This window comes from Eptesicus fuscus, chromosome 11 (genome assembly GCF_027574615.1).
Source record: "Eptesicus fuscus isolate TK198812 chromosome 11, DD_ASM_mEF_20220401, whole genome shotgun sequence".
NCBI lineage: Eukaryota > Metazoa > Chordata > Mammalia > Chiroptera > Vespertilionidae > Eptesicus > Eptesicus fuscus.
The window spans coordinates 80,837,369-80,863,467 of record NC_072483.1 but is presented as its reverse complement, the minus strand read 5'-3'; the positions used below and the strand labels follow the sequence as shown (position 1 = coordinate 80,863,467).

At 38.6% G+C, this 26,099-nt stretch overlaps 1 protein-coding gene across 1 annotated transcript in view; it reads left to right on the top strand.

The window, feature by feature from the left end:
• ADAM23 (ADAM metallopeptidase domain 23) overlaps positions 1 to 21,785 on the top strand; it is a 147,807-nt gene extending 126,022 nt beyond the window's left edge. The window contains exons 23-26 of the mRNA XM_008145240.3: positions 307 to 475; positions 2,930 to 3,041; positions 14,709 to 14,799; positions 21,519 to 21,785. Of these exons, the coding sequence (XP_008143462.2) occupies positions 307 to 475; positions 2,930 to 3,041; positions 14,709 to 14,799; positions 21,519 to 21,567 (421 nt within the window). The 3' untranslated portion in view covers positions 21,568 to 21,785. The remainder of the gene's footprint in view (positions 1 to 306; positions 476 to 2,929; positions 3,042 to 14,708; positions 14,800 to 21,518) is intronic.
• The last annotated feature ends 4,314 nt before the right edge of the window (positions 21,786 to 26,099 follow it).

The following is a 26,099-nucleotide window of genomic DNA, read 5'->3' as shown; positions in this document are numbered from 1 at the left end:
ACCTCTCTTATCCACTCCCCTTGTCTCAACGTTGGTCTTGAAAACAAGTGAAGGTTTAGAATACACTTGACTTATTTATTCCTGTGACGTGTGGTATAATAGTGATAAGGAAAGGTAGTTTTCTTCATCATGCTCTTTGATTAAGGAGAGGTGGGGGAAGGAGGAAAGGAAAAGTGGAGAAATGCTAGGAGAAATCCATGTCCAATCACAGCCTCTTCAGCGTCATGAAGAGCGAGGCTCATTCATATTGAAGTTGTATTTCCAAGTGTGGTGCTAATGACTGTATGAATATCTTTCTCCTTCCAGTGGTGCTCATGTGGTTTTAGATGACGATACAGATGTGGGCTACGTGGAAGATGGAACGCCATGTGGCCCATCTATGATGTGCTTAGATCGGAAGTGCCTACAGATTCAGGCCCTGAATATGAGCAGCTGCCCACTCGATTCCAAGGGTAAAGTCTGCTCAGGCCATGGGGTAAGTAGGCATCAGTGTTCCAGTTCAAACTTTCATTATCTGGCATCCTAAAAGTTCACAGTGGTTAGATTTCCAGTGCAGCCACTCTCCCTCTGAGGCTGTTGCCAATATCTATGCATTGACTATGATTCTTTTCTTTTTTTGAAAAATACTGTATTTTTTTTTTTTTATTGACTTCAGGGAGAGGAGGAGAGAGGGATAGAAAGATAGAAACATCAATGAGAGAGAAACTTCATCAGTTGGCTACCGCCAGCATATCCTCTACTGGGCAACGAGCCTGACTGGGAATCGAACTGTGACCTCCTGGTTCATGGTTCAATGCTCACCCACTGAGCCACACCAGCTGGGCTATGATTATTTTCTTTCTTTTTTTAAAAATATATTTTATTGATTTTCCACAGAGAAGAAGGGAGAGAGATAGAGAGTTAGAAACATCGATGAGAGAGAAACATCAATCAGCTGCCTTCTGCACACCCACTACTGGGGATGTGCCCGCAACCAAGGTACATGTCCCTTGACCGGAATCGAACCTGGGACCTTTCAGTCCGCAGGCTGACACTCTATCCACTGAGCCAAACTGGTTTCAGCTGATTATTTTCTTAGTGCACTTGTCTGCTAACAATAACACCGTATGCATTGATATGGTGTATTTTATTGTTTCTTTTATCACTGGCTATTTTTCTTCACCACATTCTCTAGATACAGTCTAACGTCTAAGGAGCTGGATAAAAATGTATAAGATTTTCTGTAAAGACCCAATGTGATTACTTTGTGATTACCATTTGAAATAAGTTAAACCCTTTCAGTAAGTCCCTTCCAGTTACTCAGCATGCATGCTGGCTATCTATGTGTGCAAGGTCATACCAGACTAAAGGTTGGATCACTGATCCACTGATATAATCCACAGGTTTACAGTTCTACGGTTATGTTTGCATCATTGCCAGTCAGAGAGCAGATGCTCCCTCTACCTGCATATATCTTTAATTCTGTGGACAAAGTGTTTGGGCAGACACACCTGGCAAACCTAAGCTGAATATCTAAAACGAATCTTAACAATTATTTAAATTCGGCTTAGTAGAAGAAAAGTATTTCAAAATTTATGCAGACCTCAGAAATGGATAAAAGAAACATAAAGGAACTGAGAGAAATAATATAAAAGGAAGATGCTGGAATGAAGGTAAAAAGAATCCAAACTATAGGTAGCCACGCAGGTGATGTAGAATCAAACAAGATAGAAAGGCCTAAGAAGCATATGCCCAACAATTATGTATGGTTTCAGGTTTGCTTGAATCATAGGCTCACAAAGGAGGCGGTATAGCCTAGTGATCAAGAGCATGGATTTGGGGGCGAGAAAGAATCCCGGGTTTGAATCCTGGCTCTGTTTCTTACCATCCCAGTGACTTTGGGCAAGTCACTTAACCGCTCTCATTTGTCAGGGTGCTAGTGTGAATATAAATGAGATATCATACATAAAACACTCAGCTCAGGTACCTAGCACATAGTAAATGCTCAATAATAGCTGCAAGAGAATAAAAGCACTGGACAGAACCTTTCATTATTCAGTCATTGCTTTGTAAGCATTATGAAATTTAATGCATTAAAAGGGCCCTTGACTCTCTACTCTCCTTCCCACTTTTTCATCTTGTTAAAAAAAGGTCAAATCCAATCTTGTTCATCATAATCACAGTGTTGTAACATTTCAGATTAAAAAGCTTCTTATACTAATAGGCTTAAGTTTGATTTGATCGCCTCTAATAATCTGTTTCTGACTGTATTTCACAGGCAGATAAGGGCTTAAACTACTCTGCCTCTAGTTTGCAGATGGTTATTTATTTCATCTAAATGACAAGTCCATTCCAGCATGCTGCTTGGTCCCCAGGGGATGAGAGAGGAGATAATCACTTTCAGAGGGTCTTAGCCTGGCCGACAGAGAGAAGACTGTGGGCAGGCAGGGAAGGTGGGAGGGGTGCTCTTTTAGCTGGGAAAGGGCCACCAAATGAATTTGGTGTTGAACGTGGTGAGGCCCTGCAATGCACTGGTGATTTATGTCTCAGGGTCTTTATCTCTGACTATGTCTCTTGAGCCCAGTATCTGTTAATTCCTTAAATTTAGCATACATGTTTCTAAACTATGGTTCTAGAAACAACTACTTATGAAATAAGCTACATTGTCAGACATTGGTGTATGTAATAATATCAACATGAATAATTAACATTTAATTACAATTATTTTTCTTTTCATCTTTTTTTGGTAATCAACTGACAAACTACCACTCAACTATTTGACCCATGCACGATTTTCCCTTATCTAATACCTAAAACTGTGGGAGACTTTTAAAAAATTCCAAATGGCTTTTAAAGTGTTTGCCTGGCCTATGTCTCTTTTACATTTATCACCGGTATATTCTGCAAAGCGCAGTGAAAATGGCCCATCTCTGTTCTTTGTTCTTCACAGGTGTGTAGTAATGAAGCCACCTGCATCTGTGATTTCACCTGGGCAGGAACAGACTGCAGTATCCGGGATCCGGTTAGGAACCTTCATCCCTCCAAGGATGAAGGACCCAAGGGTTTGTGTGATTTCAGTTTCAGTTCCCAACACACTGAATTCATTGGTATTTATCATATGGAGCCAATAGAACAACGTAATAGATTTGAAAGGAGACCCACAAGAATATCTCGTTAGCCTGTAAAATGTATCGCTCATGTTACTGCAGAATTAAGGATTCTAGTAGTATATCATATTGGAAAATATATTTGAATTATCCCTTAGTCTAGAATTCAGATGAGGAAGAAGTAAATATACCAATTTCCTTTCTTTTCTTTAAACCTCATTCTTTTTTTTTTCCTTCATAATCACAAAGGTTAATCATTTTATAGTTTGTCTAATCTATGTCCGTTTTCTAATTGAGAAATCTTTTTGGATGACATGTGACTCCCGTCATTCCTCAATCCTTGAAAAGTGAAATACATGGAAGTTTTTGTCTTCCATGCTGTGTTTTTTTATTATTATTAATTTTATTTTATTGATTAAGGTATTACATATGTGTCCTTAACCCCCCATTGCCCCCCATCCACCCCACTCCCGTTCATGCCCTCACCCCCCTGTTGTCTGTGTCCATTGGTTAGGCTTATATGCATGCATACAAGTCCTTTGGTTGATCTCTCCCTCTTACCCCCACCCTCCCCTACTTCCATGCTGTGTTTTAAATACACTTTTGATTTAGGAAGAAGTTGGAATTTTTCATGGAACTTAAATTCTTCAAAGAGGACATGAACAATCTGTACCTTTGTTTTAATCGCCATTACAAGGAGAGAAATTAGAATTTTAGAATTAGAAGGAGACTCAGTGACCAACTAGCTACACCACCCTATTTTGCGGATGAGCGCACCCAGACCCTGAGGTCAGGAGACATGCTGTACTTACCCCAGCAACCAGAGGCAGCGCTGGGACCAGGAACTAGGTGCCCAATATCAGGCCCATTCTCTTCTGTTATGTCATGTTATGATGTGGTCTGTGTCATCCTGAATTTGGTAATCACTTTCCCATTATTCTCCCTGTTCCCAACCCATATGATTTTCAAAGACCAAGAAAAGTCATCAGTTGCAATAGGCTTTCGGTAGCACCTCCAGCACTGAACATACCTGAGAAACCAAGGAGTCACTAGAATGAATGGTGTATCCCAGTGACATGGTACATCAGGTTCTTTCTCATGGCACTGCTGACAGTGTCTTATAAATAACGATCATGCCTTTTTCCTGCAGGTAGGAAAAACACATAGAGAAATAGTGTCGTTTTGATCTGCTTAGTTTGGGATAAAAGCTCATTTAAACTCTCTGAATGTCATTATTGCTCATATGGGGAAAATACAACTTCAAAAGCATATGAAGCTCTATAGCCCTCAATTCCTGAAGAGATTTAGGCTGATTCAAGTGCACGCTGAATGTTCAGTAATAGTGGGTGTATTAAAATACTTTTCATACATTTGCTTAATATGCCCATGATATTAAAATGCGATAAGAATCATAATCACACCCTCACAATCTATTTCTGTTCTTCTTCTATTACTAAAAAGGAGCCAATTCCACTTTTACATGTAGTCTTTTGTTACTTTGAAACTTAAACAAAAAAATTCTTAGATCCACCTTCAGAAGTTAGATGTAGAGAAGATTTAGACTAGGACAAGAGATGCAGAGGTTCATTTTTTCCAAATTTTCTCTCCATAGCATCCTTGTGATTCTCTTAAATATCTAGATGCTCTTTCCTCCAGGAAAGTATAAAATAAACGTGCCTGAGCAGAGGAGCAGAGTTCAGTTGCCCTAGGTTCTGCCTTTTTCATTAGGTAGGGTAAGGGATTATTAATTGCTTGACTCTACTCCTCATTCCTGCACTCGCCCAGACCTAGAAAACTTAATTGGAGGCATAAAGTGAACAGTTCCATTCTAGAGAAGAAGATACTCAAGCAGTATTTGTTTTGTTTCTTTGTATTTAATGCGGTGCTATTCTACAATATCTTTAAAGATAACCTTTTTGATCATTCAAATAATACATGTTTATTGTAGAAAATTTTGAAAATACAGAAAAGATGAAAAAAAAAAGTAAAAATCACTCTTCATTCCACAACTCAGAGGTGGTCAACGTAAGCATTCTGGCATATTTTGTTCCTGTTGTATTTTTCCCCCATTCTTACCGAAGTCAGTGGAGTCACTAGAGTAAGGGTAACATAACCATGGGTTCTAAAATTGTTAAAATTCTTGTGATCTCTAGTAATCTTCATTAAACTGAAAAAAAAAGCCAGCAATTGATACATATGTGAAGAACAGTTATTATTAGATTTCCAGAAAAGTCAAACAATAATAGTACACTAAATAATAGCTTTATCTTTATGTCTTTGCAGCCTCTATCGAAAGATCAGCTGATATATTAGTAAAATGGGGAATACCAGAAATCAAAACTATAACACTTTGTTGTAGGCTTTATGATTTTATTTTTGATATTCTGGTTCAGACAAGATGATGAGAGAGAAACTATGCATTTATATTTTTATCCAGATAGCAAATATTTATTGAGTGTCAACTATTTAAAAGACAAGCACATCCTCGGCCCATAGTAGGCCCTCAATAAATGTTACATCCCTTCCTTTTGGGAATATGTAAAATAAATGAAATGCTGCATAGTAGTGCTGATTTCCAGCTTAGCAGTATCCATGTGTTATATTGCCTTGAGAAAGAGTAATGGGTAATGAACTCAAGATATGTTAAAACAGTACTTTCTTTTTTAAAAAAATTCTTTATAAGAGTTTATTTTAGCCAAACTGATGACACTTGCCAGGAAGCAAGATCTCTAATGCTTCCTCCAATCATTTACTTTCTTAACTGTGGGTTCAGCATCTGTGTGAGGAGCTAAAGGTTTTTCTCCTTAGCTGAATGCTGAATGTTCTTTCTCAAGATTGAATTGGTTTGACTGGCACTTGCTTTACTGAATTTTGTGTTTGGGTCCTCTCCAAATGCTTGCCATATACAGTGAGCAGCACCCACAGTAATCAGGCCGGTCATATCCATTAGATGAAGGATTTTCTGTATAGATACAGTGAGACAGAATTAAAAAACAACAACATAGTTTTATCTAATTTCATTGTACTTCCTTGTTGTGGAGAAAAAATATCAAGAAGCAAATTGAAACTATTGCCTTTTATTTTTTTAAATAATGAACACTGGCATAAAAAGAGAAGTTGTACCCAACTACAGCCCTTTAGATCAAGACCAAATTAGTAAAAATATAGGTGAATTCTGTGATGGTTTCTATTGAATGGAGGCTGTCAGAAAGGAACCAATGTGTTTTGGATATTTCCTTCATTTTAATTACAAATTCCTGGAAGAATTAAAAACTCAACCTCTCCATCTGGGTAGGAACTAAAAACACAGATAAAAGTATTGCCATTTCAGTCACTCTGCACAAGCTAACATTGTCCACTTTCACCCACTGATTAAAGCACGCTAAATAATTTGTTCCAACTTCTCAAATAAAAGATATTAAAAAGGAAGAGATAGGATCTCAAAGCAAAAACAATGTGAACACTGATTTGAAAAAAAAAAAAAGACTTTTCATTACATATCACTTTATTATTTTTGCATTGCTATTTATTTTACATACAAAGGTTCTTCTGGGCCCTCTTCTCCCAGCTTGCTTCCACTGAACTCACTGGAAGATATTATTCTAGTTTGTTCTGCAAGGGGAGCATACATTTGAACTGTGTTTAAGGGACCTAGGATTCTCACCTGCTGTGGGGAGAACCAAGTCAAGTACCCATTTTGTCAATTTGTAGGCATTTTTGCATGGTGCTGATTATGGAATATAATGGAACTTTCTTCATTGGCTGGTTTACATCACCATTATAGGAGGGAAGAGAGGATACTGGACCCTGTCACATACTTTCATTGACATGGAAGGACAGAGAGCCTTCCTGGGAGCACTGTTCAGACCCTCCCATCATGACCATAGTCATTAAATCAGAGATAGAAAGGCCTTGGTGGCAGTTTAGTTCAGACCCATTGTTTTACAGATGAGAAAACTAACTTAGTTATCAGGGTTAACACAGAGTTAGGGGCAGAGCCAGGAATAAAATGTAGATGACCTGATCTTGAGCCCAGGGCGTTTTCTGTTATTGCACACTGCCTCATTTAAAGCTGAGTATGTATTAACTTATTATGCTGGTTCTTATAGCACAGGAATAAGTAGAAAGGGTGAAACAATAACCAGGTAATGATTAAGCTTAGCTGACCCAGTACGTACTAGCATTTAGTATTTTGAAAACAATAATTTCTGTCTTAATAGGTTGAGGAGTATTAGTTAATATTTACCTTTTGCATATGTCTATTTAAAAGCTGAGTTTCTTTGTGAGTGTACAAATCTGTGATTTTATATGAGATGTTATGGTTATCATATGTGATTATGCTCATGTATATTTATATCTCACTTAGGTATTTTTTTCACTAACAATAGCCTCATCATTAACATAAGGGTTTAACAAATTTTAAAATTTTTCAATAACTCTGAGTTTTATTTTGTTTGGGTACGGAAAAATGCCATGATATTTTTATTGACAGCTAAACTGACTGAATTAATATTCTTATATAAATTAATTTATTTTTCATTCCTTTAGATATTTGTCCCTGTGTATTCCCAAATGTACTTATTATTATTATTATTTCCTGGAAAAGAGTGAGAGGACTTGAGTGTATGTCTGACATACTGAAATATAGAGCTAGATAAACTATCTATTTGTCATGTCAATATGATACTCTTAAGGTATAAAGAGTATATTTAGTATTTATTTCTAATCTTAAATTTTAGGAAAATGATGAAGAAAGAACTTTGGTCCACAGAGTATAAACGATGGCTTTGATGCCTCCTGTCTTTTAAGTATTAAGGGATGTAGGATTATAGCTCCTTTTGGCTCATTGGAATCATATGAACTAAATAATGCACCTTCCTGTTTCAGAAACTCTCTAAAAGTAAGAAAAGAAAAAAAACCAACCACTCAGTTTTTAAAACACAATGTCAAAATGTCTGAAGCATGCCCTGTCTGTGGAAGACTTCTACATATCAAATAGAAATTTAAAAAAAAAGAAAATTCATTGTTTTATTCTCGATACTATATACTTGTCAAAAATTCTACCTTTTAGCACATATGAACCTAGATAGCAGGGGCCAAGACTAAAAGTGATAATAATAAACCAACAAACAACAGAAATAAATAAACAAACATGAAAACATACTGCTAGGTAATAAACAGTTTCCACAATCAACCAAGTTACAATGAGAGGTAAGTGTGTCAAAGAGTTAGGGAGCAAAGTTCAGTTCCTGATATGCTGATTGTGTTCTTAGCTAGAATCTTTAAGAGTTCCATCTTCAGGTTTGGTGGGATGAAGGTTAGCACCCAGCATAGTTCCTGGGAGAAAAAGGCATGTAGTAGAGAATGAATGAGTAAGTGAATGAATGAACAAATACAGTTACATAAGAAGTAAATTAGTACAGAAAACCAGAGTATACGTCTCCAAAGGTCCAAGGAATGTCTTTCCAATGAGATGATAAGTTCTTTTTAGCTGTGCAGAAGTGCTGAGGCCTAAGTTTGCAAGTGTGGCCCCTGTCAAAACCTACCCACCTGTGAGCCACGCCATTCGTTCATGTCAGTTTGAAAACAGATTGAGAAACTACAAACTGAAGAGATAACCCTGCTAAGTATCCTGATAAAGAATTAAGTGGAATTTGTATATTTTCAATATAGTAGACTTTAAAGTCACGGGAGGCAGGGAGAACAAGGAGGGGAAAGGATACTTTTGAAAAAGCTATTTTCCCCACTTTTATCTTGCTTTGGTGTTAAGGATACCTACTTATCAGTTAAGAATTTGGAAATGATTATTCTTGATCGGTGGAGGTTATACATTATATCTGTTTATTTTGGATGCGTATTTGAAGCATCTGTAGAAATACCTTGTTCCTCTCGTTGTGTTTCTAACACTTACATGGTGAATTGCCTTATTCTCTTGATTCAGCAGTAATAAATCACATCCTTAGCAAATATAAAAGCCTTACTAACTAGTTATTTCATCATTCATAGTTACTATAATTTTAAAAATATTAAATTTTTACTCAGCATCACGTTTCACAGGAGTGTGTGTTTCCTATAACTTTGCATGTGGCTTATATAAAGATTAAAGAGTTAATAGGACTCTTGTGTATTTTGGCTCTGAGAGCCAATGCCTAAAACTTAAGCAAAAAAAAAAAATATATATATATATATATATACACATATATATCCTAGTTAATTTAGTATTCTGAAAGCAATGATTTTCTGAGGTCTTAAAAAAAATGAGGCATTATATCTGGCATAGCTTTTATCCCAGTATTTGCCTCTACAATTTGGAAATCTGAGCTAGAATTTAGGTTATTTTGTATTATGTATTGCCATATTTGGAAAAAATTACCACCTTAGATGTTGGTCTTTTTTCCTTTCCCCTCCGTGCTCTCAGTAGTAGCCTTCCTCTGTTTTCTGTTGTGCTCCCATCTTTTTTTGTTTTGTTTTCAAGAACAACTCAGGTTGAACTTAGCTAATGATGAAACTAGAATCTCTCACTCATATGATTTGCCCTGTGGTAAAATAAAGCAATTGTGCAGTTGCTCACGTGGGTTAGAGATCTAAGGTTCTCTCGAGATCCTTTGGGAGAATATTTAGCTAAAAAGGTCAGTGATCCCAATGTTAAGCCTTATTAGTAAGAACTTGCAACTTCCAGTTGCGGCTCTTTGCTTGTTTCACTGCGTCTCATGGCACAGCCTGTGTGAGTGCTGCCTTGTGGAAGCTAATCTCTGTTTTCATTGGTGAAGTGACATGAAGCCAGTACTTGTGATTCCCTTGGAATGTGAGATCAAGTGCTTATATGTCCCGTTCGCAGGCACATACAGATGCACAGACACACTCAACCATAAATATTCTGCCTTCTTACTTCAACACTAAACTTCTTTCTTGCCTGTGCAGAGAGAACCTGGGGAACTTGGGCTTATTCCAGTCCCGTTTTGCAACGAAAGCTGTACGCAGAAGCAGTGATGTGCAGGCATTGAGTTCTCCCCAGTTATTGACCACTCCATAGTTTGAAGCAATGAATACACTTTCCCAGGGACCCTTACTTCCTCTCAGTGCCAAGTTTATACACTGCAGACTATAAACAAAAATCTAAATGTCCAAACATTGTGGAGTTATTTGAAATGTACTTTTCCAGGTAAAATAACTTCCTGGGTAACAATGCGTTTCATTTTAAAGGTACTCTCTTTTTAAACATGTAAGGATTTCCACAGAATAGTGTAGGTTTTAGATTTTAAAAAAATATATAGCTTCTTAGGCATATTTTATAGTTTGAGGATTTTTTAAAAAGTATACTAATGGTTTATAACTTTTGAATTAGAAAACAGATTTGTTGCTCGGCAGTTTAAATTACATTTTAATTTCACTTCACTCCTTATAGGAACTGTAACTCCAATTGGATTATTTCTTTGTGTAAAAGTGTAAGACATTATGTATTTAACTACAGTTTTTGGAGTTGGAAAGTAAATACAAGATTATCCTTGAATATTTTCAGAGTGAATGTAGAGCTTAATAAGCAAAAAAAATTTTAATATATAACTGACTTTCAAAGCATTTCCTGAATAGATGATTTTGTACGTTAGTGAAATCAGTGTGTGATCAATTTTTTTGTTTTGTTTTGTTTAAAAAAAAATCTCCGTTTTTCCCTCCACACAGTGAACCTGGCCACAAGCAGGCTAATAGGTGCTGTGGCAGGCACCATTCTGGCCCTGGGGGTGATTTTTGGAGGCACGGGGTGGGGAATAGAGTAAGCATCTTTTTGAGTTTCAGAGTGTTTCCGTTTGGTTCCCGATGTGTGAGCTGACCCTCGACCCCTGACTCCCCCGTGTTGTCTCGTTGATGTGTTGCCCGTGGTGGTGCTACTTGTGCTGTGATTTGGACGTGTTTGTGTCGTGTGGTTTTCTCGTGTCGTGGAGAACCTTCTCCTGTCTGGAACAATGTGGGGCATGACGTAATCCTGGGTGCTTATGATGTCTTCACCGTGGAGGCCATGGTCCAAAAGCTTCCGTTGCTTCTCCACTTGAGGAAAAGTAATGCTAAGATACAGACTTTTATTTTATTTTTTTTACTATTTATTGGCAAAAATGCTTTTATGGAAGTGTTTTATTAGGACTCTTATGACGAATTGAATCATCACCAGTCAAATAGATTCACCTAGACAATTAGGAATTATGAACAGTTGTAGCTCTTTTTAAGGGTAATCTGAATGATAGCCACTAATATTTTCTCCATTGATTGAGAGGGCTAAAGGAAGCTTCAGCTTGTTTTTACAAAGAAAATACTTAGGACATTGCCTCTTTTTTAATAAAATAGGTTAATAATTCCAATTTGATATTTACATAAATATTTGGGAGCAAACAGCATTAAGAATGAAGAGACATTTAATCCAAACTTGCAAAACTTTAAGGGAGCAGTTGCAAATTACCTGGTGGGTTTGTCTTTTGAGGAGCCAGAGTATAAATACGTGGCCTGCATGCACTTGCCCATTGAGCACTCCTGGTGCCTCTATTTAGGTTGCTCTGCACTTGATCTATATCCTCAGAATAGCTGTCAGTTCTCCATGGGCTATTGCTTCCATGAGATTGCCAATGTGCATGTAGACTAAAAGATTATTGTGATTTCCCCCCTCTAATTTCAGAGAGAGCATTTACAAATTACAAAAACTCCTTCGCATGCTGTCTTTTCTGCTCACTGTGGTGATGTTAACACTCACAGTGGCCCAGGAACAAATTGCTAGTATCTCAAGGAATCGCCAGGCAACCTCCACTCAATCAGACCAAACCATAGGCATGTTGAGGACATCACTCACGGTTCTCCTTAGTCCCATTGGTGGCAGCACACAGATGTTCTCCTTTCAGACTGGGTCTGGGAGGCCCAGGGCTGGAAAGAAATAGCATGAAGAGGGAGGTCCGTAGGTCACAGGTGGTGTTGATTCCCTAAATCTCACCTGGGTTGAAGGGCTTTGACTAGACGTGGATCTTGTAACTCACATCCCATCAGTATGGACTGTGAAGCTAGTTAACCCCGGGGAAGCTAGAAGTCCTTGAAAATATATTTTGTTTCTCCATCTCTGTTAGAAAATAAACTATACGAGAAGTAAAATATTTCTAGAAAACAAACTTCTATAAAACTTCACGTGGGTCTGTTGACTGGATTAGATATAGAAGTAACATTCCTTTTCCAGGGGGAAATTCCACACACACATTTATGTGAAATTCCTCCTGGGAAGAAAGGTCATTTTTTAAAAGCCATTCCAATTCCATTTTTTAAATGTAATTTATTGACTGTGCTAAGGGAAGGGGTGAACTTTAATAATGTTCCCTTTGAGTCTTAGAGCTAGGCAGGATCCGGGAGCTTTGTTGTAAAGCACAGTCCTTGTCCTCCTTCCCTTCCAGTGTTGTTGGTTTGTGGCTATTTCTGGTTGTGACAGGTAAGTCTGTATACATGTATATATATTTTTTCGAAAAATAGATGTTATTATTCTTGGTGTATACACTGTTGTTGTCTATTAGTTTACTGATTTTTTCCCTTTAAATTCTAAATTTTGCCAGAGTTGCTAAAATAGTAAATACAGTTAAATTTAGCAAATAGTAAATACTAGTTAAAAAATAAAATAAAATCCACATAGTACAATGTAGTTTTAATGCCTCCTAGTTTGACCGGCAGTTGTAATGTCATTTGGTCACTAAGGATTCCAAGGACACAGGCCTTGTTTTGTTTTGCTTTTGTTTCCACTCCTTAGTTTATCATTGTAAATCAGGAATTAATTCTCAGGGGTTATGTATTTATTCTAATTCCAGCCTGTTTTCTGAGCCAGTAAGGTGCAAATCGTGTCTAAAGCATACATTCTGTACATGGTAATATAAATATTTTTAAGTGTTTTAAAATTTGAGTCCCTATTAAGCTTTGCGGAGGAAACACGTATACATGGAATAATGTTGCTTTAGTGGAGGGGTTAGCAAACTCTGTAACAGGGCAGATGGTAAATAGTTTTGGCTTTGCCGGCGACAGGATGTCTGTCCCAACCTTGTGACTTTGCTCTCTTAGCCTAAAAGCAGCTGTAAACCGCATGGGGATGAATTAGCTGTGTCCCAATAAAGCTTCTTTGCAAAAACAGTCAGCAGGGCCAGATTTGGCTGGTGGGATGTAGTGTGCTGCCCCTTGGTGTATCCCATAAACTTAAGAGTTAAACACATCTGGGTTCAAATCTTGCCTCTGTCACCTGTTGACTTCTAGAAGCCCTCTATTTCTCCATCTGTTAAACAAGGGTAGTCATAGTCCCTACCTCTTAGGGTTTGGTGAGGATCAGATGAGATAATAATGCCAAGTGCTTAAAAGTGCGCCCACATCGTCAGGACAGTGAATAGTAGTTAACCAGCTTTGGCGGCTCTCATTATTATTTATTATTATGGCTGTATCTCTAAAGGCCACTGAGATTTGCATTCTGTAGAACCTCAGTAGTTAGTGTTAAGGGTGTGTCCAAACCCGGGAGCCCCAAGAGAACTCATCCCTGAGATGCCCATTGTAACCCCCATCCACCTTTCCTCGCGCCCACAAGCACCGGGTGGTCTCTGAGTGAAAACATAATGCGGCACACAATTTCATTGCTGCTGAAAGTGGCATCCATTTATGTACACAGTCGAGGGCACTGATGTGAGCAGAAAAGAGAATCTTTTACACAGCAATGAACGCACACACAAACCCGAGGATTTCAGGCGAGCTAGCAAAATGGGCCCTGTGACCTTGGGAACAGGGACATAGGGCGCTGTACCTGCATATTAGCATCCTGTACGATGTGATACTTAAAATAATTCTCATACTAAAGTGAATGTTGCTTACATGGAAAAAGAGTGAGCCCAGGTGTTTCCCATGTGAGTGGAGAGAATACACTGTAATACCAACTCTCCCTCAAACACTGGAAACTCCACTTTCTTTTTTCATTTCCCCAAAATCACCCAATGAGTTTTATACGTTCTTTATATCTTGCCTCTGGAAGCCCGTGCTGCTGTTTAAACACTGCCTGGATCTGTGCAGTGAAGAAATATATCTTTGAGAACAAGACTTCCAAGCCAGATCTTTATTGGTAACCTCCTTCTGACTTCTGAATTTTAACTGTCTCCCAGTGGGGCATAAAACGTGTAGCATTCAGACAACTTTATGTGCTGCTTGAAAGAACACTTCAGTAGAATATTTCCTTTTCATGCCCTCGTTTGCCAGCAGATTGAGCTAGTTCTAATGCAATCGCGTTCTTTATGCGCTCTTTTACTTGTTTGATTCATGGTATTGGGAAAGGGGAGGAGAAGAAAGACGTGCAATGACAGCAATTGGCGCCCCTTTGCTTCAAATTCTGCGAAAGGTGGATTTAATGGAACTTAATTGTCAGTGGTGCAGAAGCTGCAGATGTAAAGGCATTCAAACCCCAGCAGTCGTTATCCACAGCGTGGAAAGTGAAATTAAGCTAAGTCAAAAAGGTGATTTATGTGTTTAGCAATCTTTCATGCAGGGTATTGACTTCCTGAAACCGCTCAACTGCCTTTCCCTTGTGGTAACGAAAGTGGTTGGCTCATATGACTTTCTTCCCATGATCCTTTGTCACAGGTCCTAGTGCCACCAATCTCATAATAGGCTCCATCGCTGGTGCCATCCTGGTAGCAGCTATTGTCCTTGGGGGCACAGGATGGGGATTTAAGTAAGCAACGCCGCATGCCTTCTTCTCAGTGGCTCTGGCACTTCTCTTTTCTGCTTACATAACCAAGTTTTGAGTTCCTGCTACAAGTTTTAACAGTAAGACTGAGAAAAATATCTCATTCGCAAACGGGTCAGAAAAGAAGAAACATGGAAACACCAATGTCATCTTCAGGCAAGTGGAGAAACATGAAATGTGAAAGGAATTCACATGCACTGGGTTAAAGAGAAAAAGTGGGAGTTCTTTAACAGAAGACGGTCAGCTTTTAGGGGCGAGCATTCTGAGAGACATTTATTAATACACAGGTCTGCGAGGAAACTGTGCAGTCGGAAATGGTGGACATAAACTCCTTGTATCTGTTTTAAACTGGTTTATAGTCCATGGACATTTTGAAATTTTCATACCCCAAGTAACCATTTGTTCATCATGACACATCATACTGTATGTAGCTTTATGATTTTAAAAGCTTCATTATTTTATAAAAACAGATTTTCAAAAATATTTCCATTAATTCCCTAACCACCTGAATTGGTTTCACATTGGAATTTAAAGTGTAGTTTTGTGAGACTTAATATTTTCTAATTAACTGCAAATGTTGGCGTGACTGGTAGGCCTGGTGTGTCTTCATAGTAAGTACCCTTTTAGTTTGGATTGTATATTGATCACGGAACTAAGTTCATTTAAATAGATGTGCCAGATAATCACAAATAATCCAAAACTTCAAACCTAATTTATTCAGTATTTCTATACCTCAGATTCATTGGGTTATTACTTTCTATAGCTTTTCGTGCTGTGGTGACTCACGATTTGTAAATAAGACCTCTTATGCGAAGTATTCCTTGTGATAAATTACATTTCAATCGGGTCTATAGAAACAAATTTAAGTGGGAAGTAAGACCATTGCCCAAATTCAAAGCCCACTTCGCCTTCATCTGGTTACACAATTAAGGATGTTTTTGACCTGAATTGTCTGAATAATTGCCTTAATTAGGAAGTTTAGTCGGTTTTATATTTGATGTCCTGAATTCTGTTTACTTAAACCAGTTAAAATGTTATGATTAGAAATTGATTGTGAAAGAAAAACAATCCAAAAGATGATTTAAATTAATTCAAGCCTGCAAGTTTTTGAATGTTTTCAACTTGGAAGCTGTTATCAAATAGTACCTCTTTTCCACAGAGAGATTTATAAACTTGAACTTGTTTGATGGAACATTAGTTTTGGCATCAATGTGTTTTCAAAAACACACTCCCAATAGGCAACTCATGTTTGAATTTCTCATCACAGTATTAACCAGACATTGCCCAGATACTGAGTCACTCATGTGGCACATGACAGAATAACATGTTTTTGTTTGGACTGGCCTAATTCACGCAAATATTTCTTAGTGCCTTGTTACTTACTGTAAACAAGTCACTGTACATGACAGTTGTTCCATGATCCACTAGTTTATAATGCCCCCATTTAAATATGCCTCAAGGAAAAGAAATTTGGCTCATGCTCAGGCTTGGAAAACAGCCTACTGTTCATCTTTGCCATCCAGCCGCAAGCAATATCAAATTTCCCATCTCAACATTTGGAGATAAGAGCACAATTCTGTAGCAGGACCTCAAAACGGCGGCCTGGCCTAGCTCACAGCTTGAATTGCATGTTTCTTTGGGGAAAAAAATGGAAAAGCCTTTTTTATCACTGTGTATATAAGTGGATTAGGCCCTGTTCAGATTAATTAAATCTGAGAGAGATGTCTAATCAACATAACAGAAATGGTGGGTGGGGAGATGGGCATCGAGTGAGGTGAGAAACAGCTGTGGGATTGCTGCGCAGGTGCGTACCGCTGTGCTAGGTCAGTGTCCCTTCCGGTGCCCTACGACCTTAATGAAGAAAAACATTGTAGAACAGTGTGAAGTAAATTTTTTATGTTCTGAAAAAAAAAAAAAGTGAAGTCACTTTAGGAGTTTAGATGTAGAGAAGCTGCTGCTTTTCATGCTATTGGTTGCTCCATGAGGATCTGAATTTGCTTTTAACTTTAATAGTAGCTACGTGGTTTATATTCAGAATGAAAGATCTATGACTTTGCAGTAAAAGACTGTGGGTGCTGAATGATCAAGTTTAGGTTTTCTCACCACCTGGGCAGTTTGGGAGATGATTAATCCAGACATGCTTTGGAAGTATAATTATTTGCTAGTTGAACTGAAAGCCTTTGAGTCTTTCATTGAGTTCAATGAAAATACTAAAGAGATTCCCTTTGGAAGCAGAAGTTGAAAAATAGTTTGTAAGAAAGATCGCTCTACATACCTTTATTGGACATCCCTCCTGAGCCAGGTTTTTATTGCTAGAAGAGACATTAACAAAGTAACCTGCAGAACTGGAGGGCACACAAACTTCCAAATGTCTGAACTGCTCAGGGGAAGTGCAGCTCTTTCCTAACGTCACGTGTCCTTGGGCAGAACACTGTGAGTAACGTAGACGTGGAAGAAGGGTCATGCCATGCCTGACCCATTCAAGTACAAATGAGAAATACAGCAATGCTTTGGCCCCTGACACACTCGGCCGTTTTTTATAGTTTTTTCCTCTTAAACCGTATTTCCTCTGAAATAGGTGGTAAAAAGCAAGAGTGCATGTGAGTGTGTGTGCATGTGTGAGTATAGGTACCTTTGTGTGTGTAAGGTGATAGTGAAGGTTTATCAAGATTATTGTGGTCAAAAATAATATAAATTTATATTACTTCTTCGTAGCAGAGTCATAGAGTCTGAAAGCTTTGCTTAATGAGAATAAGACTTTCATAGGCAAGGTTATAGACTTCCTGAAAAGAAAAAAAATGCTTTATTTGGTAGATGATTTTATTTGCCATATCCTGACCTATTGGGCAATGTGGTAGATATACCTTAGTATATCTTTAGTTAATTTCATACTCTGAAAGTATGAGGTTTCTAAGGGATGGTTTAGTCTGTATATTTCCAGTCTTTTGGGTCTTTAGAATTGTTCTCTGAGACATCCTGTGCAAAATAAATATAGGCTCTTGGCATACCAACTTGTCCAACATTTCCCCATATCTGCATTTATTTACCCTCACCCCATGCTCCTTATCCTCTCCACACCTACACACACAGACTAATGCTGTGGTGTAGAAGATTGCAAACTCTGTCCTGACTCATGGGGACTCGGGGCTTCTATCCAATGTTGTGTAATAATCTACTTGATTAGATCATTAGAGCTGTTGCTTTTATTAGATTTTGGAAAAAATCATGTACATGAAGGGTCATTTTAGTAGCATCTTCTCTATGAAAAGAACATTTCATATCTCCATTGAAAGTGAACAGAATTTCCGTCATTACCTTGCACATGGCTTTTTAACTGCCAATTCCTAAATCTGAATACAGAAAAATTGATGTGAGCTATGGTCATTTATGTGCACATAAAATATATGAACACCATAGTTGATGGTTGTAGGAAAGAGAAATTCTAGGTGATAGTAGAAAAATTACTTGAAGGTAGGTAACAGTGACATAGTTTGGTGACAATGCAAATCACAAGATTTTAGGATGAGTGTTGGGTTCTTTCAACTATGCCATAATGTTTCAGTCTGTGGAACCCCCTCCCCATGTCCCACTATCCCACTACTTGCTCTCTCCATGGGGTTCAGTGACAGCAGTGGCCATACTGGCCTGGTGGAGCTGCTCTTGACATTAAAGTAGTTAATTTAGTAAGTGTAATTATCATATGTGATTTCTTTTCTATGGGAAGTTTCTTGGGTTACACATTCTTACTGAGCCTGACTTTGTAAGCAGTTCCGTGTGACCCATGTTTTACTTCACTGGCCATGGTAAAGCACAGACTGTTTAGGTACTCACATAAATGAAAACTTAAAGGACCCCATCTGGATGAATACAAGGGAAGTTAACTAAATTGTTTGAATGTCAAGTTGGATGAAATTGGAAAGGAACTTAATATTGCTAGTTATATTTTCTCAAAAGAATACATGTCTTTTTTAAAATTTGCTTTTGGTTTTTACAGAGTTAGGAAATGGGGTCAATGTTACCCAGGCTTTCCATGAGGAGCATAACCAGACTTGTTGCTTATCCGAATTCCATGACCGGATCCCAGTGCAAAATTCCCCCGGTGCCCGCTGCTCCTGTGTTAGGCAGTTTCTCTCTCAGGTTGCCAGGAGGACTGAGTTCAGCCCCCTGACTCAACTCCTGGGGAAGTGAACTCAGTCTAAGGTTGCCTAGAAAGGGTCAAGAGAGGGGTTTTTGGTGGGTGGGCAAGGACTCATTGTGGAGAGATAAGAAGGTGATAGCAGTGGATCAATATACCATTGAAAGATCTAAAGTCTTTACAGTCTGAGATGGTTGTTGTTAAGATGAAGAGTTGTTTTAATTTTGTATACATGTATGTGTGTATACTATATATTGTGGACAAAAGTACAGGTTTTTCAGAAGTAGTAAAAGTTAATGAAAACGGGGTCAATGCAAGGTTTGTGGTTTATGGTAATATTTTATAATGATCCAGAAATACCTTACAGGTTATGATGAGAAAGTTAATTGCCTCACAGTCCTAGTGAACAGAGAATATTCAGGTGAGACAGTCGTGGAAGGAAAACAATAAGTACATGCCTACGATAGTTGTGCTCTCACATTGCAATTGAACAAAAAGACTTAGATCTAGAAAATTCAGGACAAGCAGTTGTCAACGTACAGCAGCCCATGGTGGTTACAGCTTATATGTGAGTGACCCTCACGGTGAGCCTGCCATGGGAGTGTCCCTTTCGTCCTCATCGGGGAGGAAATATGGCCCCTGAATCCCGTTGGTATGCAGATGCTATTTTCTGATAAGTACATGGTTCAATAGCATGGTTTAGCCTCCTGATCAGCCTGGGAACCCAGTCACCCTGTTGGACATTGTTTCTATTTTTAAAAAAATGCAATCTAAGCTTTAAAAACTGACTTTTGGAAGAAGCACAGAGGTTGCCTATATGTCGTGCTGAAGTGGGATTTCATATCTCCGTTTAGAAGTGAACTGGATTGTAGTTATGACCTTGGGCATGACTGTTCACCTGACATTCCTTGCATTTGAATAAAGGAATTTAGATGTGGGCAATATAGTCATTTACCTGCATAGCAATAGTTAGCTTGATATTTCTTCTACATTCATTTTAATTGAGAAGACATTAGTTTAACATTTCTCTTGAGTTCCAGTAATGCATAGCTAACTAGTAGTCCTTCAGGATCATTTTACAAGGTCAAGCAGTCCCTGTTTCCCCCCACCTGACTCACTGGAAGTGTGGTTCCTAATATACTTACCTTCAAGGGCTATGATCATGGATAGTAGATGCACTGCCTGTGCTCTGGAGCAAACTCAGGGACAGATGCATTATGGGATATGTCCCTCTTGGTCTCATCTCTATTTCTAGGGCAGCATCAGCAATGCATGCTTTCGAGAATATTGACTCAAAGGAGGGTTGTAAGGTGGTGGGTGATAGCGAAGAAAAGGAAGTAGCACTGTTGAAATAGTGTTTGCTGCAATGGATTACCTGCTAGGTCAATGAACCATGTGCTTAAGCCATTAAAGATGTTTTAATGAAAACTTTCAAAAAGAAAAGGAAATTTTTCTTTAAAGATTTTTATATGTGATAGTTCAAAAAAAAAGCATCAAAGTGGTCATCTTGGGGGAATTAAGAACTTTGCAGGATAAACTTTGAACTTTGGACTTTGGTGTTATTTTTATTTTAAATTACCTAGAGGTGAGGAGGAATATACTGTAATCCTCTTGGTACTTAGGGCTGTAAGGGCATCCAGCTGCCCGGTGAGGGGCAGGGGAACGAGACCTCCTGGGGACTCCTCGGTCTCCAGTTTTGCATGATGCCTCGGTGGCAGCAGCGTTGCACCCGCCCAGTGCGCAGATTAAATGCATGAGCCTCTTTGCTTGATGCCCCACATGAAACCAGACCATGGGGAGGTTGCAACCAACTCTTGTTGCCTTGTACAAGTGTCTTGCCGGTTCTTTCTTTTATCTTTCGAAACATCAGAACCATTTTTTTAGGAGACTGGACACTGTGAGCGAGGCATTTTAACTTGTTTCTTTCAACTAAGCTAATCTGCTGCATTTGCTTAACTAACCTGAGCCTGTGTCCATTCTCCTCAGAGTGTACTATCTCCCTGTGCACTCTGATCCTCAACTTTCTAGACATGAAAAATGCTGGTTCCACAGTGTGGTAAGAACTCACACAGCCAAGGCAGCAACATCACTGAGTAGAACAAGGCGTTTTGCCATCTTGGCAAAGGCTGATTCACTGATACTGAACTCACAGGTCCTGGAAGGAATCAGCTACAAGACCTTCGGAGTCCTAATAGCCCCCGAAATGGAAGAGCCCTCCATATAATAATTTTGATCCAGCTACCATTAGCTCTGTCAGTTACTTCTGAAATAAGAGACAAATTGGGCTCCTGAGACTTTCAGTGATTTCAAATGAACAACTGCAAGCTTCTTTTGATCTTCACAAATGAATGTATTCTAGTGGAGATGTTGTCAAGACATTCCAAAGTGTAAGAGGTTCTGTGCTTCAATTTCGAGTTATTTTGGAAAATCTGCCTCAGTGTGAGTTGATTACTTTGCTCTGGAACTAGTGTTGTCATTATCATCACCCTCCTCTTATCGTGATCTGACTAATATTGTGGATTTCCCCCCCTCCCCTCCGCTTGCATCTTCTTTTGACGCACTTGGGAAGAAATGTCAAGAAGAGGAGGTTTGACCCCAGTCAGCAAGGCCCCATCTGAGTCAGCTGCGGCGGATGAACGGCGTCTCGCCCTGCTGGATTCTGGACGTGACACGCTTTCAGCAATGTTGCCGGAACTGTTAAGTCTGTAAACAAGAACACTGGGTGGTCATGACTGTAGAACTCAAGTTGGGGTGACCGGGATGAGGTCAAAGAAAACTGTCCTTTTTGGAAATCATTTCAAAGAACTCCTCCCACCACCTGTCAATAAAAGGGGAGCAAAAGACAATGTTCTAAAATGAACTGTTTCAGAATCTCTTTTTTTTTTTTCTAAAGGAAGAAGGAATAACAACAACAAAAATTAAGTGCAATAAATGAACCATTAAAGATAGCAAATGACTTTTTTTTTTCTTCCTCAGCCTGCTGGCACTTAATATCTTCTAAATGATCTGGCATGATTTCTTTTCTCTTTTCCTACCAATGACACACTCCAGTGGCATGAAGATCTAATTTTCGAAAGGGTAAAATCTGCATGGCATATCTACAACAAGCAGCTAGCAAGCCAATCCGCAGCCAGACCTGCAACTGAATTCCTAAGGTGGAGATGACAGGTGAACATGGGGAAGCTGCCTGGCCCCGCCCCCTAGTCTAGACCAGGCCACCAACTCCCTGCACTTGTTGATTCATTCTCCCATTCATTTTCTCTTGGACCAGGCAGCCGTGGGACACGGGAGCTGGGACTTAAGCGTGGATACTATTGTATAGTTCTTTTATAAATGTAAATATGGAAATAAGAGATTTTGACACATCCTGTCCACTTGTCTGTATTGAAATATTTTTCTTGTAAAGGTTCTCTGTGAATTTGAGTTCATTGTTTGCTCCCCATCTTTTTGGTTCCTTTTCGCCATTTCTTTGTCTCTGTCCTTCTTTCTTGTAACATGTTGTACAGTGATTGTTGGGCTTGTTTAAAAAAAGACAGATGTGGCCACAGATACAAGGAGTTTGGGCAAAAAACAGGTGCAATTTGAGAAAGAAATGTTTGAAACAAAATGCTTTGAAACCAAAAATAAACAAAAGATGAGGGAAACACACAACAACAAAATGACCCATATTAAAAACCCAAAAATTATGTAAATGCAAATACATGTACTGGTAATTCTCTAAAATACTTTTGTTGTCATTATAAACATATGTATATAATGTAAGAAAGTAGACACCCTTTCAAATTAATCACTAAAGTGCCAAGCTCATGATGTTAGTGTTTGGTTTTGACAATTTTCCCCCTGTCTTTAATGTGAAAGGAGGATAAACTTAAAGCCTTAAATTAAAAAAAATAATAATAATTTTTCAATGGTGAAAGCTTGGAAAAAAGTTAAGCTTTCCATTTTATTCATATCTATTACTATCAATATTTCATTCATGCTTCATCCTCCTGCCTCAAAATATATATGGTAGAACCCCACTGTAACACTGGTGATGAGGCAGAAACAGCAATCCCCTTTCTGTGAGCGCTGCTGGCATAGCCTTTACTTCTGCGGGTTGTGTTTTCAACAAGCCTTGTGGGGCCCATGATGTGCTGCTGGCCTGTGGATAGTTGCGCTGGCTCCCAGCGGGGTTCTACTATATATACAGGGTCACCTTCTTTTCCCTCCAGGAAGATTTGCAGATGTAATCTGGATTCCCAAGTCCCTCTGAGTTTAGTTCACTTTCACTGAGGTTTCTTCTTCCATTAATAAGCTCATGATCGCTTCCGATCAAGTGTTATATACATTAATAGAGAAACTTGGTCCCGGCTTTGTTTTGAATGTAAAACATGTACATGATCCATTCAGTGAGTGTCCATCTAGAGATGAGCTTTCCTGGAGGCTCCAACATACCCATACTTCTCTAGCGACCTCCTTTGAGGAACAGGCCATCAGTTACACTATTCCCTTCATGACAACCACGTCAGTGAGCTGTAAGTCCCTTTTTTCAGCACGCTTCATGACACTAGTCTCACAACCTTGGCTTTGACTTTGGAAAGGATCATGTCCTCAAAATGTGCTCTTAAAACAGTGCGGTTTTTCCCATATATATATATTGTTTTATTTTTCCCCCCTTTTTCTCTCTCCCATTTCCCTCTCCCTCTCCCTCTCCCCCATCTTTCCCATATATTTTTAATCATGGAGGTAGCACAGTCCTAGAGCAGAAACTTTACTTTCTATCTGCTACAGTAGACCATAACCTAACATCTTCCTCCTGCCGTTGCTTTCTGAGTACTAGGTGCTACACAGGTACGCAGTCTTTCTCTAGAGCTAGCTGTATGTGTCTATTGTACTAACAGGGTTCTTTCTCTACAAGGTAGACCAGCCTTCTTCGTGGCTTCCTAAGACACAGGTTGTACATATCCCTTCCCTAGTGGCAATGGCTCTGTCACCTCCGAGGAACTCAGATTACTCGGCATCTCTTCCTGTCGCTGCATATTTCTGTCTCTGTTGCTGGATCCTACTCACTCGTGGATTCTCAGCCCCTGCTGAGTCCACCATGTACATTTCACTGCTCTTCCAGAGGCACCACGTGACTTAATAGAAACACAACCATGGTGGTTACGAAACAAGTTAAATCTTTGTCATTAACTTTTGAGCATTTCACAAACAACATTGTAAATGTGCGATGTTAAGTTTTAAATCAGACCACAGTGGTCCCCAAATATTATGTACATATGGCAAATGTCTGTGTAACTTTTTGTTACACTGGCAGTTTCATAGGTAACTAAACCTATGCTCCAATGTTAAATTAATTGTGTGTATATGTAAAATACACAAGCTTTAAGCTGTGTGTGTATGAATATGAAAGATTATGCAACCATACCAATCGTAAACAATGGATTCTAATTATGTTTGGTGGTATTAGGTTATGTAGTTTCCAACTCTGCTGTATTTTCTCTTGCACATGCTGTTCATTTGCTGATTTTTGTGATGTGAAGAATCCTTGTTATTCATTTGAGCTCAAAGCACAAGTATTATCACCATTTAATGTTACCCAACAAGAGTTAGTGTTAAGTAATGACAAGTTCCCATCTCACCCACTATATGTTCGCTGCATTAATGTACAACACATGGATGAGGAAATGTAGGCTAACTTCATTGCTCACCTAGGATACTGCATGAGCCCACTAACTTAGAGCTACTCCTATTAGATAAATGAGCAGTACACATAGGTGCATGCTATGAAACATGAGTCACATAGAGTTGCAGAGTTTTACCAAGTGGTATGTGTGTTTTTGGTTTTTTTTGTTTCCCCTTTACTATGCAAAGATGGGAAATGCACAAAATTTTCAAAGACTAGTGTCTGAAGAACTTTACAAACAATACTTGAACCCTTTCTTTAAAATCATCCCATCGTATTTTATAATCGTTCCTTCCATTGTTGATTTTCATTTTTAAGTGGCTTGTAATTTTTTAAGTACGCAACCTGAAGTTTTGTTTGAAGTTAATAAATTCATTCATAATCTTGTAGGCTGCCTATGAATGGAGATCCAGTACTCATTGTATGCATCTTTTAGTCAGGTCTGTATTAAAACTTTTGTTACCATAAATGTTGCGGCTTTGTACTTTGATCATTTATCATAACCCCCTTTCCTGTGTTCGCTGGGATTGTTGAATAAATGGCCATGTACCAGATGTCATCAAGAGTTTTAGCACAGGTCTCTCTTAAATGCTCCCTGAACATTTAAGCAATCAGTGGAGCAAAATAAAATAAATTTGAGTAGGGATAAATATAATCCTGATTAGGATTCAGTTTCATTGGGTTTATTGGAAATGCTTTGCATCTCATAAACCAGAAAAAACAGCTTAGAATCACACCATGATCAGTTTTGTTCTTTTTTTTTTTTAATCCTCATCTGAGGATATTTTCCAACTGATTTTTAGAGAGAGTGAAAGAAAGAGGGAAAGACAGAAATATCAATGTGAGAGAAACACATTGATTAGTTGTCTCCTGCACATGCCCCGACCAACACCAGGGCTGGAGAGAAGCTTGCAACCGAATCAAACCTGGGATGCTTCAGTCCTCAGGCCTATGCTCTATCCACTGATCCAAACTGGCGAGGGCCAATTCTGTTCTTTACTGGTGCTCTTCTGTGTTTAAAGGGGGTGGCTAGTAATAACATTCACACTTCTGACCTGGTACCAAAATTACAATCAAGCTGTAAAGAAAATTGAAAGTGTTTGTTATTCAAACTGTGTTATCCAAAACATTGTAAAAACATTGTAATAAGGGTATTTCCTTGCACATCACATAGAATTGCTCATCAAATGACATTTCTTCATGACTGTTTTTCAGAATGTCTCCTCTTCATCCCCTATATTAAATATAAAATATAGATATCTTATATATCCACTGCCCTGATATCTTGCTTCTCTGATGAAAGTTTGAAGGGGCTTTCCATTTCCTATGGGATAAAGTCCAAACCTAATAAGGTGACAAATTTCTGCCTGCCTTTTATGACTTCCACCTTGTTTATTTAGCCTTCATTGGCTCTTATTCTCTCTCTTACTCTCTTATTCACCCGACTTAGAGTTCCCTCAAAGCATCTCTTCTAGCCAGGTCTGA